Source organism: Paramormyrops kingsleyae, chromosome 25, assembly GCF_048594095.1.
Source record: "Paramormyrops kingsleyae isolate MSU_618 chromosome 25, PKINGS_0.4, whole genome shotgun sequence".
Classification (NCBI taxonomy): Eukaryota; Metazoa; Chordata; class Actinopteri; order Osteoglossiformes; family Mormyridae; genus Paramormyrops; species Paramormyrops kingsleyae.
The window spans coordinates 33527786-33547556 of NC_132821.1; the positions used below are offsets into that span (position 1 = coordinate 33527786).

Genomic DNA, 19771 nt, shown 5'->3' on the forward strand with positions numbered 1-19771 from the left:
TAAAGTGTCACTAATCAGCGAGCGACAAAGCATCAGCGCTCGGGCTCGCCTTCTGAAACATTCTCCGAAAGCTTAACAATCTGCTAAGGGCATTACTTAAAATAAAGCCTTGTGGATGGCAGGTCTATAAAGATGGGCCTCTTGTATTATGTTCATTAATAAAAGTAATACCACGAAAAATGAAAGTTTGACAGCACATGGGCACAGCAGCTGCTGTAAGGCCACACTGGAACTTCCTCTGTATTATCAGCTGATGCTACATGTTTCATGCTTTTTAATTGTAAGTGTGGATGAGTGTGGATGTTATTTACCGAGAGGAACTTATGTGACCATTAAACAGCTTTGCTATATTTTCACAGGTCGCAGCAAACAGCCAAGGCCTCTGAACAACAATATATCAATCCTCCCATACATACCATGATCGTTTAATAGATGATGCATATTATATTATATTACCATAAATATTCATAAAATAAAAGAAACTTACTCAAACGACACTGCTGAATTAGCTGCCCACTGCTACGTCACATATGGGTTAAATGCAGCGGACACATTTCGTTGAGGTGTGATGACAGTTTTTCACTTTTCACCGACACGGACGTTATGTAAGACGAGGCCTTACATTTTTCAAAATGTGCCTAAAAACTGCTCTTGAAAGTAAAGAGGATGTTCCAGTTTAGTTTGAGATATTAAATAAAATGTGAAATAAGTACAATAAAATATATAGTTCTTGTAAAGATTATTTAAAATGGGGGGAATTCCGTGTCCTTCTACAGAGACATGCAGTTTAGGCGGATAGATGCCTTTAAATTTCCCTTATTGAGAAAGTGCACCCTCTTAAGAGCTGTGCCAGCCTGCACACTCCCAGGACAGGCTCCAGGATCACCACAACCCAACACTGGATAAACGGTTGCAGAAAATAAATGGATTGTTTAAAGGGAATATGAAGCGCTTCTAAAATTATACTTTTTTTTTAACTCTTATTCCTGGAAACGCAGCTGCGTGTGTAAACAGCTAACACAGAGCAGTCGATCCCAGCTGATCTGTAGCAAACATTCCACGGGTCTGATCTCTGTGATGTGTTTCTCACGAAGATAACGGTGTGTGCCGTACGGACCGGTTTACCCTCATGCAAAGAACTGCCACATATTTAACTTGGACGCTAACCTCGATGCAGGCTTCAGGCAGGTCATTTCTCAGTTAGCAGATCAAACTACAGATTGATAATGTAGTCCAGATGACAAGCAAGGCAAATGTAACAAGCGGGGGGGGGGACAATCTGATGACCTTTGAAGATATGCACGATCCGAGTGTTTGTAAATGACTTTCCGACGTGATGCCTGAGGAGTTTAACGTCAGACACGGAAAAGAAGCTCAAACTCGGCTTTCTGACCTGTATTTTTTTTATCATTGTTAACCTGAAGGTGTTTTTTTTAAATTCAGAAATCATGTGGACACAAATTCTTCTAATACAAACAATCAAATAACAACAAGAATAAGAAAAACCCATAATGACACTGGTCTGCTGTAGGTTAGTTTTGATTAGTCAGCTGAAGGAATTCATGTGAGACAGAAACACGTATGAAAACAGACCGATTCCCAAAAACTGTACAGTAGCCATTTGGAAGCTGGGTCAATTACAGTGCGCGTCTGAGGGTAAGCGACTCAATACCAACAAAATGTTACGTTTCTCCCCCCCCCTTCAAATACTGCTTTAAACAATGAAATTCACCACAAGGTTAGCTTTCGAACAACAATGAGAACAGGAAAACACGATCCTGGAGAAATGACTGGTACAGACCATCCAGGGTCCGCATGTGGGGTCAGTCTCTCCCGGACGATGGGAGACGCTAGCCACTGCCTTGGGGGGGGGGGGGGGGGGGGGCAGGTTGGCAATGGTTACACATGTGAGCAAAAGGATGCTGGTTTGAATCCCTGACCAGCAAGGTACCCCCCCCCCCCCTCCAGCACTGCTCCCCGGGCGCTGAATTAGCTGCCCCCTGCTATGTCACATATGGGTTAAATGCAGAGGACACATTTCATTGAGGTGTGATGAGTTTTTCACTTTTCACCTAATAACAGCTTGGGAGTATGTGTAGGGACTGTGGCTACCCTTCACAGGTCACGGAGGGGGGGGGGGGTCACCCAGGAGGTCAACCCGGGAGACGTTTCCCATCATGCACTACAGTGCGGGCCTGTCTGTCATAAATGCATTCAGTTCAGGACGTCTGCCCCTTCTCGGCCGGCCGCGGGTGGTAATGTGTGCAACATGCTTTCAATAACCGGCTATTCTGTTTGTCTGACTCAATCCCCAGCCGGCCAGCAGTGCCAAGCAGACATGAAGAAACCATCGGCTGTGGCGGCTTGGAGTCCGGGGCACAGTACAGCAGCGTCTTAAAGGACCACAGGATGGGAAGCACAAAAGGGGAGAGAACTACAGCTAGAAAAGTATAATAAGCAGAGTATAGCTAGTACAGTATAGCTAGCAGAGTATAGCTAGTACAGTATAGCTAGCAGAGTATAGCTAGTACAGTATAGCTACATGTAGCAGAGTGCCCCCAGACTACCAACGATATCCGTTCCATGAGTACAGGGCGCGACACGGCGGTACAGGCTGCCCTAAGTACACAGTCTTTAAGTCGAATTTGTAGGTAAGTCGGAAAGATAATACAGTACATGGTAATAATAGTAATTAACTACATACTACATACTGTACTGTACTGTACACCAAGCCGACAAACCACTGAAGCCGCACAATGTTTTCACAAGTGTCGCAAGGTAGTGCACGCATTCCTTATTACGAACCGTCGCATTTAATGAGAATGTTTAATCTAACAGGCTTTCCGGCAGCCCATTCATAAGCATGAGTGCTGTGTAAGTCGGGTGTAAGTCGGGTGTTCTTAACCCGGGGACTGTCTGTATGCGGCATGCTAGTCCTTCAAAGGGCTTACACACATACACACACAGTCACACACTGAGGGCAATGTACAGTCACAATTCTTTATTTATGCGACTGAAGGAGGAAACTTGAAGACCTGGAGGGAACATGGGGAGGAGATAGAGAGATGGAGCCAGGAGTCACTCCCACGACCGTGGAGGTGTGAGGTCACAGTGCTACCCAACAATCCACCCACACTTAGTACCATAAAAGAAGGGGGGTCACTGACTGAACATTTCCAGAAAGTTTTTAGTGTAGGAGAACCACACATCTCGGATCATTCAAAGTTATTCTATTAAATCGAGGAACACACCCTTGACAAAGTGTTGCAGTTTGTCCAGAATTACATCACTAAGTGCTATTTGCCGAGAATGGAAACTGAGAAGAGAGCTTCTCCCAGCTGGACAGGACAGTGGTAAGAATATGCGGATTGATGGACCTGACCCCTGAAGTCAGGCCGGGAGGCCTCTCATGCAGCCAAGCCGTGACCCAGCTACGATTACTTTAAGAAGGTCAGCGCTTCATCCGGCTGACCTCTTGTTCAGTTCAGGGTATTAAATGACATAATAAGTATATATTAATTTCACAAAATAATAAATTTTTCATTGGAGGTCACTATGGAGAATCTGAGCCAGCTAAGAAAGCCAAATCCACCCATGACACCTTTTATTTAAAAGATTTATGCGATACATTTTATTGCATTTATTTATTTAATGGGAAATGTTTTACACGAAAACCTGCCTGCCACATCTGAGTGTTGTTTTGCAGTTACTGTGTTATGTTGTGCACTGAGAGATAGACTTCATTTAAAAAGGTGAAAAAAACACTGGCATGCTCTGATAAAGCGAAAATACAGAATTTCTGGGTTGAGCTGCGTCAACTACTGAGCTCCAGACAAGCTGATTAGGGATTCCCAGGATTTATCGCAAGGTGACGACTGATGGTCCAGCCCTTTACAAAGCTATCCTAATGTTCACCTTCACAAAATACCATAGAACGAATTACCAACTTACCACCAAATCATATTACATGACATATTAGGAAGATTTAGGGAAAATACACTGTAGCTGCAGCATCCAAAATGCTTCATGTCGGAAAAGTGTTTCATGCAGTGTAAAAAAACATCACTGAACAAGGAAGGTGCAGTGTTCCCCAAGTACCTGTACCTGGATCAGATTTTAATTAGCAAAACGTAACATTTGTAGCTATCTATAAACTCTCTGTCCTCTCTGTAGAACAACTGCACACCAGAGTACAGTCTTGAAATGACCTTTTTTAGTATTCTATCTGCAAAGCTTAGGCTTGTCTCACAAAGAGCTCAGGTGATCCAGAAATCCCTGCATGATATTTCATCCAGATGTTTTTCATTAGACAGAATAAAAAAAGTTTAAAAAGCGCTGTTCTTAGGAATACTGTTGGTGATTACACAGGGTTACTTTGGATACACTGTGTTTTATAACAGAACCTGTTGATGTTCTGACTGCCCGTTAAAACAAACCGGGTTGTTGTGGACGATGATATCCAGATGTGGGAGTGTTCAGTCTAGCATCAAAACGATAAACTGAATAATATATTTTTTTATACACTGCCCGGCCAATTCGAATTTAAATCGGTAAATACCAATGACTGGATCATTATTACAGTTCAGCAATGTTATGCTGCAGTAAGTCAGGTTAGAACCTGAATCTACTGACTTGCCGGGTTACCCCTCTATCCACCATGAATTGATTTTTCCTTTCCTTATGTTATGGGCATATTTCAGGGTGAGAAAGCCAAGATTCATCAGGCTCAAATTGTCAAATAGTGGTTCAGTAGCATGAGGAATCATTTTCACACATGAATTGGCCACCATAGAGTCTTGACCTTAACCCCTCTGTCTCCCTGCTCTCACACTCGCTTTCTGACACCATTCCTCTCTCACACACACACTTCACACGCCGCCCTGTCTCCCTGCTCTCACACTCGCTGTCTGACACCATTCCCCTCTCACACACAGACTTCACACACCGCCCGGTCTCCCTGTCTGACACCATTCCCCTCTCACACACAGACTTCACACACCGCCCTGTCTCCCTGCTCTCACACTCGCTGTCTGACACCATTCCCCTCTCACACACAGACTTCACACACCGCCCTGTCTCCCTGCTCTCTCACACTCGCTGTCTGACACCATTCCCCTCTCACACACAGACTTCACACACCGCCCTGTCTCCCTGCTCTCACACTCGCTGTCTGACACCATTCCCCTCTCACACACAGACTTCACACACCGCCCTGTCTCCCTGCTCTCACACTCGCTGTATGACACCATTCCCCTCTCACGCACACACTTCACACGCAGCCCTGTCTCCCTGCTCTCTCACACTCGCTGTCTGACACCATTCCCCTCTCACACACAGACTTCACACGCCGCCCTGTCTCCCTGCTCTCACACTCGCTGTCTGACACCATTCCCCTCTCACACACAGACTTCACACGCCGCCCTGTCTCCCTGCTCTCTCACACTCGCTGTCTGACACCATTCCCCTCTCACACACAGACTTCACACGCCGCCCTGTCTCCCTGCTCTCTCACACTCGCTGTCTGACACCATTCCCCTCTCACACACAGACTTCACACGCCGCCCTGTCTCCCTGCTCTCACACTCGCTGTCTGACACCATTCCCCTCTCACACACAGACTTCACACCGCCCTGTCTCCCTGCTCTCACACTCGCTGTATGACACCATTCCCCTCTCACACACAGACTTCACACACAGCCCTGTCTCCCTGCTCTCTCACACTCGCTGTCTGACACCATTCCCCTCTCACACACAGACTTCACACACCGCCCTGTCTCCCTGCTCTCTCACACTCGCTGTCTGACACCATTCCCCTCTCACACACAGACTTCACACACCGCCCTGTCTCCCTGCTCTCACACTCGCTGTCTGACACCATTCTCCTCTCACACACAGACTTCACACACCGCCCTGTCTCCCTGCTCTCACACTCGCTGTATGACACCATTCCCCTCTCACGCACACACTTCACACGCAGCCGTCTCCCTGCTCTCTCACACTCGCCGTCTGACACCATTCCCCTCTCACACACAGACTTCGCACGCCGCCCTGTCTCCCTGCTCTCTCACACTCGCTGTCTGACACCATTCCCCTCTCACACACAGACTTCACACACCGCCCTGTCTCCCTGCTCTCTCACACTCGCCGTCTGACACCCTTCCCCTCTCACACACAGACTTCGCACGCCGCCCTGTCTCCCTGCTCTCTCACACTCGCCGTCTGACACCATTCCCCTCTCACACACAGACTTCGCACGCCGCCCTGTCTCCCTGCTCTCTCACACTCGCTGTCTGACACCATTCCCCTCTCACACACAGACTTCACACGCCGCCCTGTCTCCCTGCTCTCTCACACTCGCTGTCTGACACCATTCCCCTCTCACACACAGACTTCGCACGCCGCCCTGTCTCCCTGCTCTCTCACACTCGCTGTCTGACACCATTCCCCTCTCACACACAGACTTCGCACGCCGCCCTGTCTCCCTGCTCTCATTCTAATAAAGTAGCATGTAGATGGCGTTCAGCCATAAGGTTAGGCAGCACAGGCACTGTAGGTTCTATGATGAAGGAACATCTATATACCTTAAAGGGAAGGCAGTGTTTAATAATGTGCTAACAGAAATTGGCATTATAGACCGAAACCAGGAACGCAAACAGACTGACAGGCAAATTTCAACCAACTGAACAATGTTGCTTCAATATCAAACTTCAAGAACAAACTTACATTTGCAAACCTTCCCCCACTGTAGTACATTTACATTTATAAACCTGGGGCAGGAGTTAGAAGCATTTTGGTCTGCATGTGGACAAATATTCCAAGTCTATTTTTAGACTCTGGGCTCTTCATGCATCCTGACTCAGTCTAATCATACATCTATATTCCCGGCTCCTGAGTCCCCATCCAAAAAACACAGACATGCCGTTGTGACCAGCAAAGCTAAATATAGCTGGAAAACAAAAGGCTGAAGGTGTGAGACAAAAAAATAAAACAAGCTCATTCTAATTTTTGTATACGCCACACAATGTCAACCAAAACACTTACAGTAGGATAAGTTAAGAAAATGAACAGCTACAGTGAACAGCTTGCAATGTAAAACAAACAAAAAAATCTTGGGCATGTACAGGTTATAAGAACAGGTTTACATTTGTGGTGGCTTTGTGGTATGACGAGAATACATTTTCAGTTGTGTTTTTAACGTGTGTAAAAACGCTTCTGACATCTCTGGGCAGGACACTGACTGAGCTGTGTAAGCTGTAAGTTCTGAGATGAGAACTTTGCGTCCATTCGCCGAAATCACGAAGCCAGGGCATAGAAAGGGGCGGGGCCAAGGGGCGATAGCCAGGTGAAAGCTGATTAGCTGCCGGAGTACCCCTGCAATGTCAATCAGCAGTTTGATACATATCACTGGCTAATGATGGCCCTTCTGTATGCAGTATGCCCCTCCCTCTAATGTTCCCCACCTTAAATAAATCCTAGAATCACCCCTGTCACTGTGGTCTCTATCCGGCACCCCCGCAGTGCCGTGCAGTGCCGTGCAGTGCCGTGCAGACATAAGCTCGCCGGCAGGTCCGGCGCAGACTCCAACACGACCCCCCCGGGTACGAGTCCCAGGAGGCTAAAAACGCTTTGCTAATGAGGCGTGACAATCAAGCTGTAAGCTGGGGGAAAAAATGCATCTCCACAAAGGAACAAAACCTTCTACGGGACGACAGGAACGTGCAGCGTTCAGGCCAAAAGCAGCTGTGGTCCTTAACCCCATGCTGGCCTCACACACACACACATACACACACACACAGACACACATACGCAGACACTCACTCACACACACACACACAGACACACATGCACACACACGCAGACACACAGACAGACACACACGCACACACACGCACAGACACACACAGACACACACACACACACAGACTCAGACACACACACACAAAGCAGGGGGAGACTAAGGAAAGGCCTTCTAGGTGATATTTAATAACAATGAATAATCTATGATTTCTGCTCAACCATCACTGGTATTGTGTCACATCTACTGAGCAGCATCAATGGGCACGATGATGAAGAAAATGATCTGAATAAAAGATGATAGACATGTTTCATTTATATAGTGCTGATTTGACATGTAGACACCAAGTGGCAGTTTGCAATCTCAATAAATTAGCTCTGCAAATGTCTGGGGTTTTGTGCATAAATATAAAGAACATTGGTGGTGGAATGTGGCCAAGAAATCGGAGAAACACCTGCATTGTCAATCCGTCTCTCTCCCTCAACAACCGAAATATCAATTATATCCATAACAATTTTATTTCAAATGCTGAAACGAAGTCTTTCCACTGAATCCTGAGAAAGATCTCTCTCTGAGGCCCAGAACCTGGGATCTTATTCAATGGTAGTTTGATAATACTACTAGTAAAACTCCTTTGGTAATACTCATTATTGTCAAAGAGCCAATGTATCATCTGTTAAAAGTATTCAGAATAGCTGAGAAGACATCCTATTACAATTTATTTATAACAACTAACAAGATCAAATGGGGTAAGTTAATCTAATTACATGGTCATTGTTATTGGATTATTGATCATTTTTATGTCATTTATAACTGTTATCCTGAGAAACTTACATTTAAATCGCAAGATACAGGTGCCAAAAATGCAGAGCAGCATCTTCACAAAAGAGCATAGATGCACATTAACATCTCCTACTCTGGAGTAACCTCGTCAACTTCATGGGTACCAAATCCAGGAGGCCCGCTGTGATATTTAAGACAGGATGTCTGCTGGCAACTGAAATTCTAACACCACAGCCCGTTGAGAGCTCGGTGACGTGCACACATTTTCCGAGGGACACGTTTCATGTTTATGTTGAGAATCAGTCAATTGCTTGATGCACTCAACTGCTGAACCTGGGCAGGTTAGATCTTTACGTAGAGGAGCCAGCTGTCAGAATCGGGACAGAACTGGGGCTGTGGGAGTTTAAACATGCAGTACTGAGGCCCTGGTCTGCTGGTCAGGGTTACAGAGCCAGACTTCATTGACATTCGCACAATAGAGCGTTATAAAGCTCTTGTTAAAGAGAGAGACACCCAGAACAGACACAGGACCAGTGGTACCAGAGCTGGGTCCAAATGTATGGAAAATGATGAACAATAGTGGGCTAAGCCATCTAAAGAGACTCATACGACAGCCACCGCGGCTACTTGGGAGGCCAAAGTAACTTGCACTGGGGGCGATAGATGGCTGCGTCTCTCATCTCCAGCCAGAATCCATCACCACATCTCACATCTGCCAAATTAATGAACAGATTCGCAGACTGCAACAGATTCAACTGGTTTGGGGTTTAACTGTTTGGGAATATTTTGAGTGACCTATGTAATCATGGCATTGTGTCTTTCAACGATATCATTTTAGTTGCTCTATAGCACGTGTCAAACTCCAGTCCTGGTGGGCCGGAGCTCTGCACATTTTTGGGTTTCCCCTCATTTAACACACCAGATTCAACTATTTGTGCTAATTACCACTTAGCTCTTGAGCTGAATCATTTGTGGTGGAACAGGGAACGAACTAAGCTACACAGGGCTCCGGCCCCCCAGGACTGGAGTGAACTAAGCTACACAGGGCTCCGGCCCCCCAGGAGTGCAGTTTGACACCACTGCTCTACAGGGACTGGAGTTCAGGCAAAGTGCCAACAGAAGTTCAGCTACGGGAAGCGGTCAACGCGACATGTGGCCTAAAAAATGGCTAACCTTCTTTCCCCTGGCAGCTCTTGAGCTTCTTCAAATGACAAAATGAGTGTGTTACACTGCTTCAGAAAGAGCTTCAGAAAGAGCTTCATCAGAGCAGACACTGCACCCTGAAGCTGAACAGGCACGCGGTCCACTTCGGGAACATCGCCCATGTGCCGTTTTGTTTTGCCATTTTTGCTCGCATTAGCGGCATCTCGTCTTATCCCGCAGCTTCCGCAGTGTAGAGGACTCGGCCGGGCACAAGGAACTCCTGATAGAAAGTTTGGCAGGCGCTGACGGACCCTCTGCCGACTAGCTCCGCCCTTGGAGAACTCGCCAGACCTTGCGGAGTAAAACAAACAATAACAGGGCACGTTTATCTCCACGACCATCTGGTCTCCCTTTTGTAAAGTCCCAGTGGCGCTGGGAACGCTCAGCCCCCCCCCCCCCCCCATCCACTGCAGGTTCGGCCTGCCAACCTCACAGGCCGCAAAGGAACAAAAATGCATTTTACTCCCATTTCCTGCAGCCTGTGACAGAGAGCGAGGTCAGAGCTACACCTTGGTCGCGGCTCCCAGAGGCAGCCGCTACAAAAACACCGCTCTCATGAATCAAAAGGAAGCAAAAACCTACTTAAAACCGATCACAAAATGAGTAATTAAGATAATTGTGGACTCTGTTCCAGGGGGAAGAGCACAAAAAACCCTAAACAAACTGGTTTCATACTATTTCTGTATCTTTTTCTAAAATACCTTTTAATTTCGTTTCCCCACAATGGACGTGATAAAACAAGTTTGGAATTCCAGTCTAAACTGGCAGAAATAAGCCCATAAAATCAGACAACGTGACCCATGATTCTGAGGCAAAATACCAGGCAGTCAAAATATTTTAAACTTTTTTTAGCAGTGTGCCAAGCAACCAGCAGTGCCCCCCACCATGCAATCAGTGCATGGGATGGTTAAACTCTGCTCATTGTTTCCGAAATCACAGAAAGTCAGTGCAACCCACTCATCCTTTCAGCCTGGATTTGATAATCGTGCTCTAAATACCTTAGAATCTTGAGAAGTTTCTCACCTTAAGGCCCATTCAAACAAGACCGAAATCAGATTTTATACTGAGGCTGAAATCAGAAATGTTATTTGTCACTGGGAATGCACTGCTGCATGGTCGGTTTAATTTGTTTTATGCTGACGTAACTGTACTATGAACACCAAAGGACTAAACTCTCTTCCCAGCTTTCACAAAGGCCGGATTGGAGATGTGGTCACACACACGCTTATGAAAACCTCTAAAAATGTTGTGTAATTTCAATGTAATAATTAAAAACACATTTTCAAGTAAACAGCAGTGATATCATTTGGGTATGGTTGAAAAAAAAAAGAATTTATAAACATGTACCATCAAACCTATAATAACAGAAAATGTTAGCTTCAAGAGGAACTTTCCAATGCTTATATATAACATCACATTTGTTTTTCATTTAAACAGTGGCAAGGATTCAGTCACACAAACCAGGTCTAGAATTTCTCAATTCTGCTTCAGAAAATTTCCTTCATCCCACAGGGAAGATTGAACACAACGTTCAGGATGCCCTGTGTCGAGCTGGGGACCCTTAGCAAACTCCAAATCTTCCCAGTATTCTGATCACATCACACCCCCAGTAGCATGAGAATTCTGGTCCTGCACATGCATCACGTGATCTTGTAGGACATCCCAGTGTTCATGGCTTCTGTTCTGTCCCTAACTCATCGGTAATCTATGCGCATGGACCCCTTTAGACCATTCAACAGCACCTCCAGCTCGCATCACTGCATTTAGTTCCAAAGAACAGCCCACAAATGAGTAAAACCATACAGCATCCACTGAAGCGCACAAAGCGTCTTTTCCTCCTATCGCTAATCGACATATATCATGCTTTAAGACCGTAAAGCCGTGCAACATGATTAATGGCCAGGATGAATAAAACTGTTTCTCAAATTCCTCTCATGCAGGCTAATGCAGTTTACGCTCAGTAAGAGAGGATACTGGATTCCAGCAGCAGGACCCCAGGGAAGTACAGGATGCCCTGTGCTCACTTCCCCTTCCTCGAGTATTCACACAAACGACTCGGTCATTGTGCGAGCCTGGCCGTTTTTGGGAACTGGAACAATGGCTTTGTCGCCAAAACAATGCTTCTCCACTACGAGAAGCCGGGCAGAAATAAAACCCGGCGACTAGAAAATCACGGGACTTTGAAACACTGAATGATACCTAGTGCATTTCCATCCACTTTCTATGCCGCTTGTCCACTGCAGGATGGCAAGGCAGTGAATAATCCAGGATGGGGTGCCAACTCATCATAGGGCACACACACCATTCACGCCTACGGGCAGTTTCCAGTTCACTTTAGCAAGATTGTCGACTGTGGGGGGGGGGCAGTTGACATGCAAACATGCAAGTACCAGAGACTCAAACCCCAGTCTCAGTAGGGTCAGGTAACATTGGTTACTGCTTTGCCACTGTGTCACGCCTGAATCTACCATTTGTAGATTTCACAGATTTTTATTTTTTTTTCCCGGAGAGGCATGCGGTTTATTCCATCCGCTCCCATCAGAGGCCAAAGTAAAAAAAAAACAACAAAAAAAACAAAAGAAACGGCATGACTCACCTCGGCTCTCTGCGTTCTGGGCAAGCTGGCGCCGGCTTCCACCGCGTAGACGTCCACCAGGTAGATGTCAGGACCCCGTTCCCTGTCCAACTCAGCCGCCGTCTCGATGATGCCGGTGAAGCGGCCGACAGTGAAGAGTCGTCCCACAGGCTGAGCACCACTCTGCACCGACACGATGTAGAACTGCACCTGGCTGCCAACACCACGTGGGCTAGAGGCATCCACAGAGATGACACTTGTTCCTGGGGGCTGATCTTCCCTCAGAGCAGCGACGTACCTGGGCTGGGAGAACACAGGACCATCCCCACCCCGCAGGATGACAGTCATGTCCGTCTGGGAGGCCTTCCTGTCTGCCCCACGATCAGTAGCCAGCATGGTCAGGTTGTAGACCAATCGCGAGGGCAGCAGAGGGGACACCACTCGAATGTCCCCAGTGTAGCGGTCTACAATAAAAGTATCAAGGTCGCCACTCACTAATTCATACTCGACTTCTCCATTCATCCCCTCATCGGGGTCAAGGGCCACCACCTTGGTGAGAACCGAGCCAACAAACATGGTTGATTCAGCAACCAGTGCACTCTGAGAAACAAACACAGGGGCGTTGTCGTTCTGATCCGTGACCCAAACAGTCAGGTTTTTTAAGGCAAAATGTCGGAGATCCGTTGGAATAGCCTGGTCAGTTGCTTTGACTATTAGTTCAAAAAGATTTGAAAATTCCCTGTCAATCTCTTTATTTGTGTAAATGACCCCAGTTACAGGATCTATCTTGAAATGGTTTCCTCTTGGAGTCTGTTGAACTATGGAATATTCCAGTTGGCCATTGACATCAGAATCAATGTCATGTGCTGTGACAGTCATTATGGAGGTTGCAAGTGGCAAGTTTTCTGAAATGGATTTGAAAATATCTCCAGACATAAAACTTGGGGAATTATCATTACAGTCTATAACATTTATAATTACAGGTATTGATGAGTACCTAGGTGGTCTTCCATTGTCCTGTGCCGTTACGTTAAATTTATACAGCATCTGTGTTTCAAAATCCAGCTTCTTGGCTAAGAAGATACTTCCAGTTTTGGCACTAATACTGAATGTCCCCCGATTATTGGATGCTGTGATACTGTAGCTTAACTCCGCATTGTCCCCAGAATCAGAGTCAGTAGCTGTTACAGAGGCCACAAGCTCTCCAATTCGCATGTTCTCATTAACATCAGTGGTCAGTGTAGACTTAGGGAAGACAGGCAAGTTGTCATTTTCATCCAGAACAAAGATGTTCAGCAAGCAAGAAGAAGAGAGGGGCACCATTCCTGAATCTACTGCTATAATTTTGAGCGAGTAAGAGGATGTTGTTTCGTAATCGAGTCTGTCCACCAGCGTCACTTGGCCAGAGCTGCCATCAATGGAAAACGTAAGTCCTTCGGTGCCTCCCTCGATATGGTAGTGAATGAGTCCATTTCTACCCTCATCAATATCTGAGGCAGAGACACGCACTAACTGTGTCATGCTCTGAGCTAACTCTGACACAGATACCTGATAGACGTCTTTAGTAAATATGGGGGGGTTATCGTTGACGTCTTGTATAAACACTTGTACTTTGGCCTGGTCAACCAGGGCCCTTGGGAACCCCTGGTCTGAGGACGTGATGGAAAAACTGAATTTTGCAGCACCTTGCTGTCTCACCAGTGACTCACGGTCTAGCCGCGCTGTGCTAGTTAACACCCCGGTGATAGTGTTGAGTTCAAAGCTTGGCTGTGGAGTCTCAAGGGAAAAGCGAATCTCACTATTTAATCCATAGTCCTTATCATCTGCAAAGACCTGCCCAACAACAGAGCCCCTCTGCTGCTCTTCCTCAAAGTAAAACACATAACTTGTACTGTTAAAGAGGGGTCGATTGTCATTGACGTCTTCCAGAACCACAGTGACATTGACGCTGCCACTTAGCGGTCTTGTGGCTCGGTCTGTAGCCACTACCAGCAGCTGATACTGGTTCCTGACCTCTCGGTCTAACTCTGCTCTAACAAACAACTCTCCGTCTGGAAAGATGCCAAACACACCACCAGTGTTTCCGCCAGTGATTTCATATGTAACCTCCCCATTCAAACCAGAGTCTTTGTCAGTGGCCTTCACACAAAAAAACCTGCTGTTCACTGGCTCTGACTCTAAAATAGTGACCTCATATGACAGCTGCTCAAACATGGGTGAGTTGTCGTTAATGTCATGAACATTGACCATGACAATCAGAGAAGAGGCACGTTGGGGGACACCCAGATCAGAAGCCAGAACTTCCACTTGAAAGGAACTGGTTGCTACAGTCGGAGGCCCCCTTAGTGTGATTAGGCCGTCTTGTTCCTGGATCTGGAAGAGGCCTTTGTGATTCTTCTTAAGACTATACACCACCCTGCCATTGGGGCCCTCATCAGGATCCACAGCTTTAGCTTGAAATATGGGATGTCCTGCCGCCCAGCTTTCCATCACACTCACATTCGCAGATGTGTGCAGGAAATGGGGGGCGTTATCGTTCAGGTCCTTAACAGTAATGTTTACCAGGGCCTGCCCTGTCACCTCTCCACCCCGTGCAATCACTTGGAGCTGGTGAAATGGCTGCTCTTCTCTATCAATGACTCTGTTTGTGGTTATTTGACCAGTGATGTGGTTTATTAGGAAAATCCCCTTTGGGTCACCATCAGTGATCTGATATGTGACATTGTTGATGGAATCGAGTGAAGATGCGGACACTGTGCCAACTATAGAGGAAACTGGGATATTTTCAAAGATCACAAAACTATACGCACTGTGGATGAAAGACGGAAGGTTGTCCTGGTCATCAACAACAGAGATAATGACGGTGGCTTCAGGGAGAGAATGAAGGCCGCCTCCATCAGCTGCTGACACCGTTAGCTCGTAGGTTGTGCCATCTTCTCTACTGAGGGACTGCTGCGTGGTAATTCTGCCTGTTTTGCTGTCTATGTGAAATCTGACCAGGTCACCAAGCGTAATTGTGAACTTGACTGTTCCATTCCTGCCAAGGTCTAAGTCTGTTGCCTTAACTGTTGTGACATGCGTGCCTGGAGGTTCATTCTCCTTGATGTTGACAAAGTATCGCACAGGGTAGAATGTGGGCCGGTTGTCATTGACATCCTTAAGGGTTATATTCACTTTCGCAATGGAAGCCAGTGATGGAACTCCCATATCGGTGGCTTGGATACAGAGCTCATAAGAGGCCTGCTGTTCTCTGTCCAGAACCCTGGCCGTACTCAGTCTGCCAGACGCCGCATCCAGACTGAAAAGGTCCTGGAGGTTGGGTGGCGTGGCGGAGTCAAAGGAGAAACGGATAGTCCCATTGTACCCCAGGTCGCTGTCCGTAGCCAACAACACCAGGAGCTCACTATCAGCGGGTGAGTTCTCTAGCAGGAAGACGTGGTAATTTTCCTGCGTGAACATGGGGATTTGATCATTGACATCAGCGATATTCACCACCAGTGTAGCATATGAGACCTTAGGCTGCATGCCGTGGTCTCTGGCACTAATATTCAGTACAACCTGTGATGCAGTTTCCCTGTCCAGTAACGCAGCAGTGGTGACCAGACCACTGTTCTCACTGATTGCAAACCAGCCCAAACTGTTTCCAGACACCAGAGAGTAGCACAGATTGGCATTCTGCCCCGAGTCGCCATCTGTTGCAGAAACACCTTCAATGAAGCTCCTTCTAGGAACATCCTCACTGATGTTGACCCTGTACACAGCCTGCTGGAACACTGGAGGGTGGTCATTGGTGTCATTTATGTAAATCACCAAGCTAGCAATCGAGGACCTGGCTATGGGTTTCCCGTTATCAGAAACAGATACAGTGAAGTTATAAGAGGAAATGCGCTCCCTGTCTAAGACACTGGCCACTTTTATAAGGCTCAACTTTGGAATTGGGGAAGAGTAAACATCAAAGTGACCCTGCTCATTCCCTGCTAAAATCGACACGGACATATTCCCATTCGCAGAGTCAGAGTCCAAATCTGAGACGGTCAATAGAGCAACCACTGTACCAATGACTGCATTTTCATCAACGGAAGCGAACTTTGAGCTGGGGGGGTAATACCTGAATTTAACCATGGGGTCATTATCATTGACATCTAAAAGTGTAATATTTGCCTCACAGCGACCTGAAAGTCTGGGGACTCCACTGTCAAAAGCATGAATGGTCAAAGAGTACTGCCGTCTGCTCTCGTAGTCAAGAGCTTCCTTTATAGTAATAATACCAGTTTTAGGGTCAATTGCAAAAGGTGTACCTTCCTCTAAAAAGTATCTGATGTCTGCATTTGCCCCCTCGTCAAGGTCTTCCGCTGTGACCTGCAAAACACTGAAGCCGACTGCTGTGTCTTCAAAAACACTATTCTGGTAATGATCCTGATTAAAAATGGGAGGGTTATCATTTGTATCCTGAATAGTGACGTTTACCTGCAAGTAACCAAATCTCTTAGGATCACCTCTGTCTTCCACTTCAATCAAGAGCTGATAACATGGTGTCAGTTCCCTATCTAAACCCCCAGTTGAAACCAAGTGCAGAAACGCTCCTTCCCCACTTGGATTAACTGTAATATCCAAACGAAACTTTTCCTGTTCGTTTCCGCTCGCTATTCTGTAGCTTGTATGATCCACTCCGTTACTTCCGATGTCAGAATCCGTGGCGGTGTCCAGAATGACCTGCCTGCCGCTCCTGGAATCTTCTTTAAAAAACACAACGATGGAAGCGTCGGGGAAAACCGGCGCGTTGTCATTTATATCCAAAACCACAATCCTGACTTCAGTGGGGTAGGTAGGTTGACTGGACAGAACCACAACGTTGATAACGTCACTCTGCAAAGCCTCCCTGTCGATGACAGACGTCGTGTAAATTGCACCTGTCGTGTCGTTGATTGCAAACATTCTATGGTTCTCGCCGAAGCGGTAGGTGAAGCCCGGCTTTCTGTCTATGGCGCCCACGTACGAACCGAGCGGCTGCTCCTCCAGCACCTGGAACTCTTGGCGGACGTGTCTGGATGTGCAGTTTTTCCATAAAGTCCATTGCATTAATAGCATCAAATAAAGCCCCCTCAAAAGCCTACCTGAAATGGCCATGGTGAAATTTCCAGTCCACCTTCCCGGGACAAACTTCTTGCCGGTTATGCATCAACTTCGTCTGACTTACCCAAAATGTAAATCAAAAAGGATTTATTCTAATAGTGCTGTACGGAATAATTTCATTCACTGCGGGCGAATTATGCGTGCATCCCTTGTACAATTTTAAAAGCGAAATTCAGTTCATTTTATACCACTTTATTCCTGTGGTAGAAAAATAAAAATAAAAAAAGTCAGGAGATGTTGCGCATCCTTTTAAGGCAAATCCCAAAAGCGGTAGATCCGTAACTCTCTGCACTCCCCAAAGTTGATCATTTCAAAACACTTTTGTTAATGTTAATATTATAGTGAGAAGATTAAATCCGATTTTCCGTTCCGCGCACTGTTTAGCGCAAACTGCTTAACGCGGCGCCTCATAAAAGTAAAGGATTAGTGGAAGCCTGTGCCTATAACATTAGTTTATCTTTGTAGATCCCTGTTTCTCCCGTGCATGTGGGTTAAAATAACGGTATGAAGAGTCCGGTCATTTTAGCGGGGGCTGATCGGTAACTTTCTTACTCTGGGAAACGTTCCGCCCACCGGCGTCTCCATTGGTGCGACATCCCTGTAGCGGCACTGCTCTGCTTAAACTTGGCATTAATAACTTTAATGAATTAACTTATACAAGGTTATATGCTGACCCCTTAAGGTCCCTAAAATGAAAGATTTTTCCCTCTCCCTGAATGGCATTAAGAAAAACTGAAAGTAAGGATAAATCCTACTATAACAAAGTGTGGGTGTTTCTTTTCGAATACGTGTGGTTACTCATCATTATGTTCATTTATTCCAACTTGAACAAGTTCACCTGACATTTACTTACAATAAAAAACATGACGTGGTATATGCCTGATCTCTTCGCGTCTGAAATCAGAATCAGAATCTTTTTATTCGCCAAGTACAGAGAAGTACAAGGAATTTCTTTTGTTGCGGGTGGTATCATCATATAAAAAATACATATACAATACACATAATACAAATAAACATCTAAAGGTAAAGGTACAAGGAACTGTGGACAATATAAATAAATAAATAAATAAATAATGGATGGATGGATGTAATGTGCAAAGAGCTTAGGTACAGTGCAGGTGAGTTCAGTTAGTTAAAATATGATAATGAAGAAAACACAACTTAAACACCCTTTCAAATATGCATCTTCGATCCCTGGCTTCCAACTTTATGTCGGTAATAATAACCAGCATGTTCCCTTAAAATGACACTGGTTTCACTGGGGTGCCTGATTTGTGTTAAAGAGTTGCACTGATTTGTTCAATCGCATTCACCTGATTGGGCGAAACAGCGATAAAATGGACAAATACCGCCATCTAACGTCCAGAAGAAGCTATTGCTTCTGGCTACCGGCAGGAAGAAGAGGAAATTCCTTTGATTAAGGAAAACGAGTTTCAGACCTGCAAGTCTTCTTGTAATTTAACTACATTTTAATTAGCAGATTATTATGAAATGTACATAAATAATGGCTTGGCTTCTTTATTTTTACATGGTGATACACTGTTAAAAGTTAACAGTTAAGTTTTACTCGCGAACAAGCCCCGTAGCGTTTGCCTTGCGTCAGTCATTGTCAAGTGTATTATGAGACATTTCATTGCACCATTATGTTCAAAGTCATGGTCAAACCTGGATGTTTGTCCCAATTCCTTAATTTGGACTGAAATATGAGACCTAAATCTGTGCATGTGCCATAGAGATAGTGGGACTCTGCATACAATCCAATGTAATGGTGGTAATCACAGTAGGAACATACAAACATTCATGTCATAAATCATTATTTTTGGAAAATCACCAAATTCCACTTTACTGGTTTCATTTCATTTGGCATAGTAAAAACCCCGCAGTCGCCTCCCGCCTAAAACTACCAGCGTTTCATAGCCCGTCATTGTTGTGCACGTGATTTTATTCATACGACGTACTGGTCGTTGCTCTTTACAAGTAATTTTTTGTCTCGATCACATTATACCGATATGATTATTCTACCAGCTCCAGTGAGGAAATGTTTAATGATAAAAAATAAATGCTTTTCGGGGGGAAAAATCTTTTCTATTGTTGAAGCAAATGGATTAAACGAACAATAGACCCATAAATACAATTCCTTTCTGGAAGCCTTTTTTGCACGAACACATTAAGTATATTTGACTTAGATGTGATACTTTTAAACACGGATCCAGTTCTGCTAAATGCAGTTTAGTGCTTATATGGCTCTTCATGGCTGTTAACAATGCCTGTCGACGTCATAC

General features: G+C 45.6%; 1 protein-coding gene across 1 annotated transcript in view; it reads right to left on the reverse strand.

Moving 5' to 3' along the window:
• LOC111855394 (protocadherin Fat 4-like) overlaps positions 1 to 18000 on the reverse strand; it is a 70837-nt gene extending 52837 nt beyond the window's left edge. Inside the window, exon 1 of the mRNA XM_023834355.2 lies at positions 12378 to 18000. Within this exon, the coding sequence (XP_023690123.1) occupies positions 12378 to 17483 (5106 nt within the window). The 5' untranslated portion in view covers positions 17484 to 18000. The remainder of the gene's footprint in view (positions 1 to 12377) is intronic.
• Positions 18001 to 19771: the final 1771 nt, after the last annotated feature.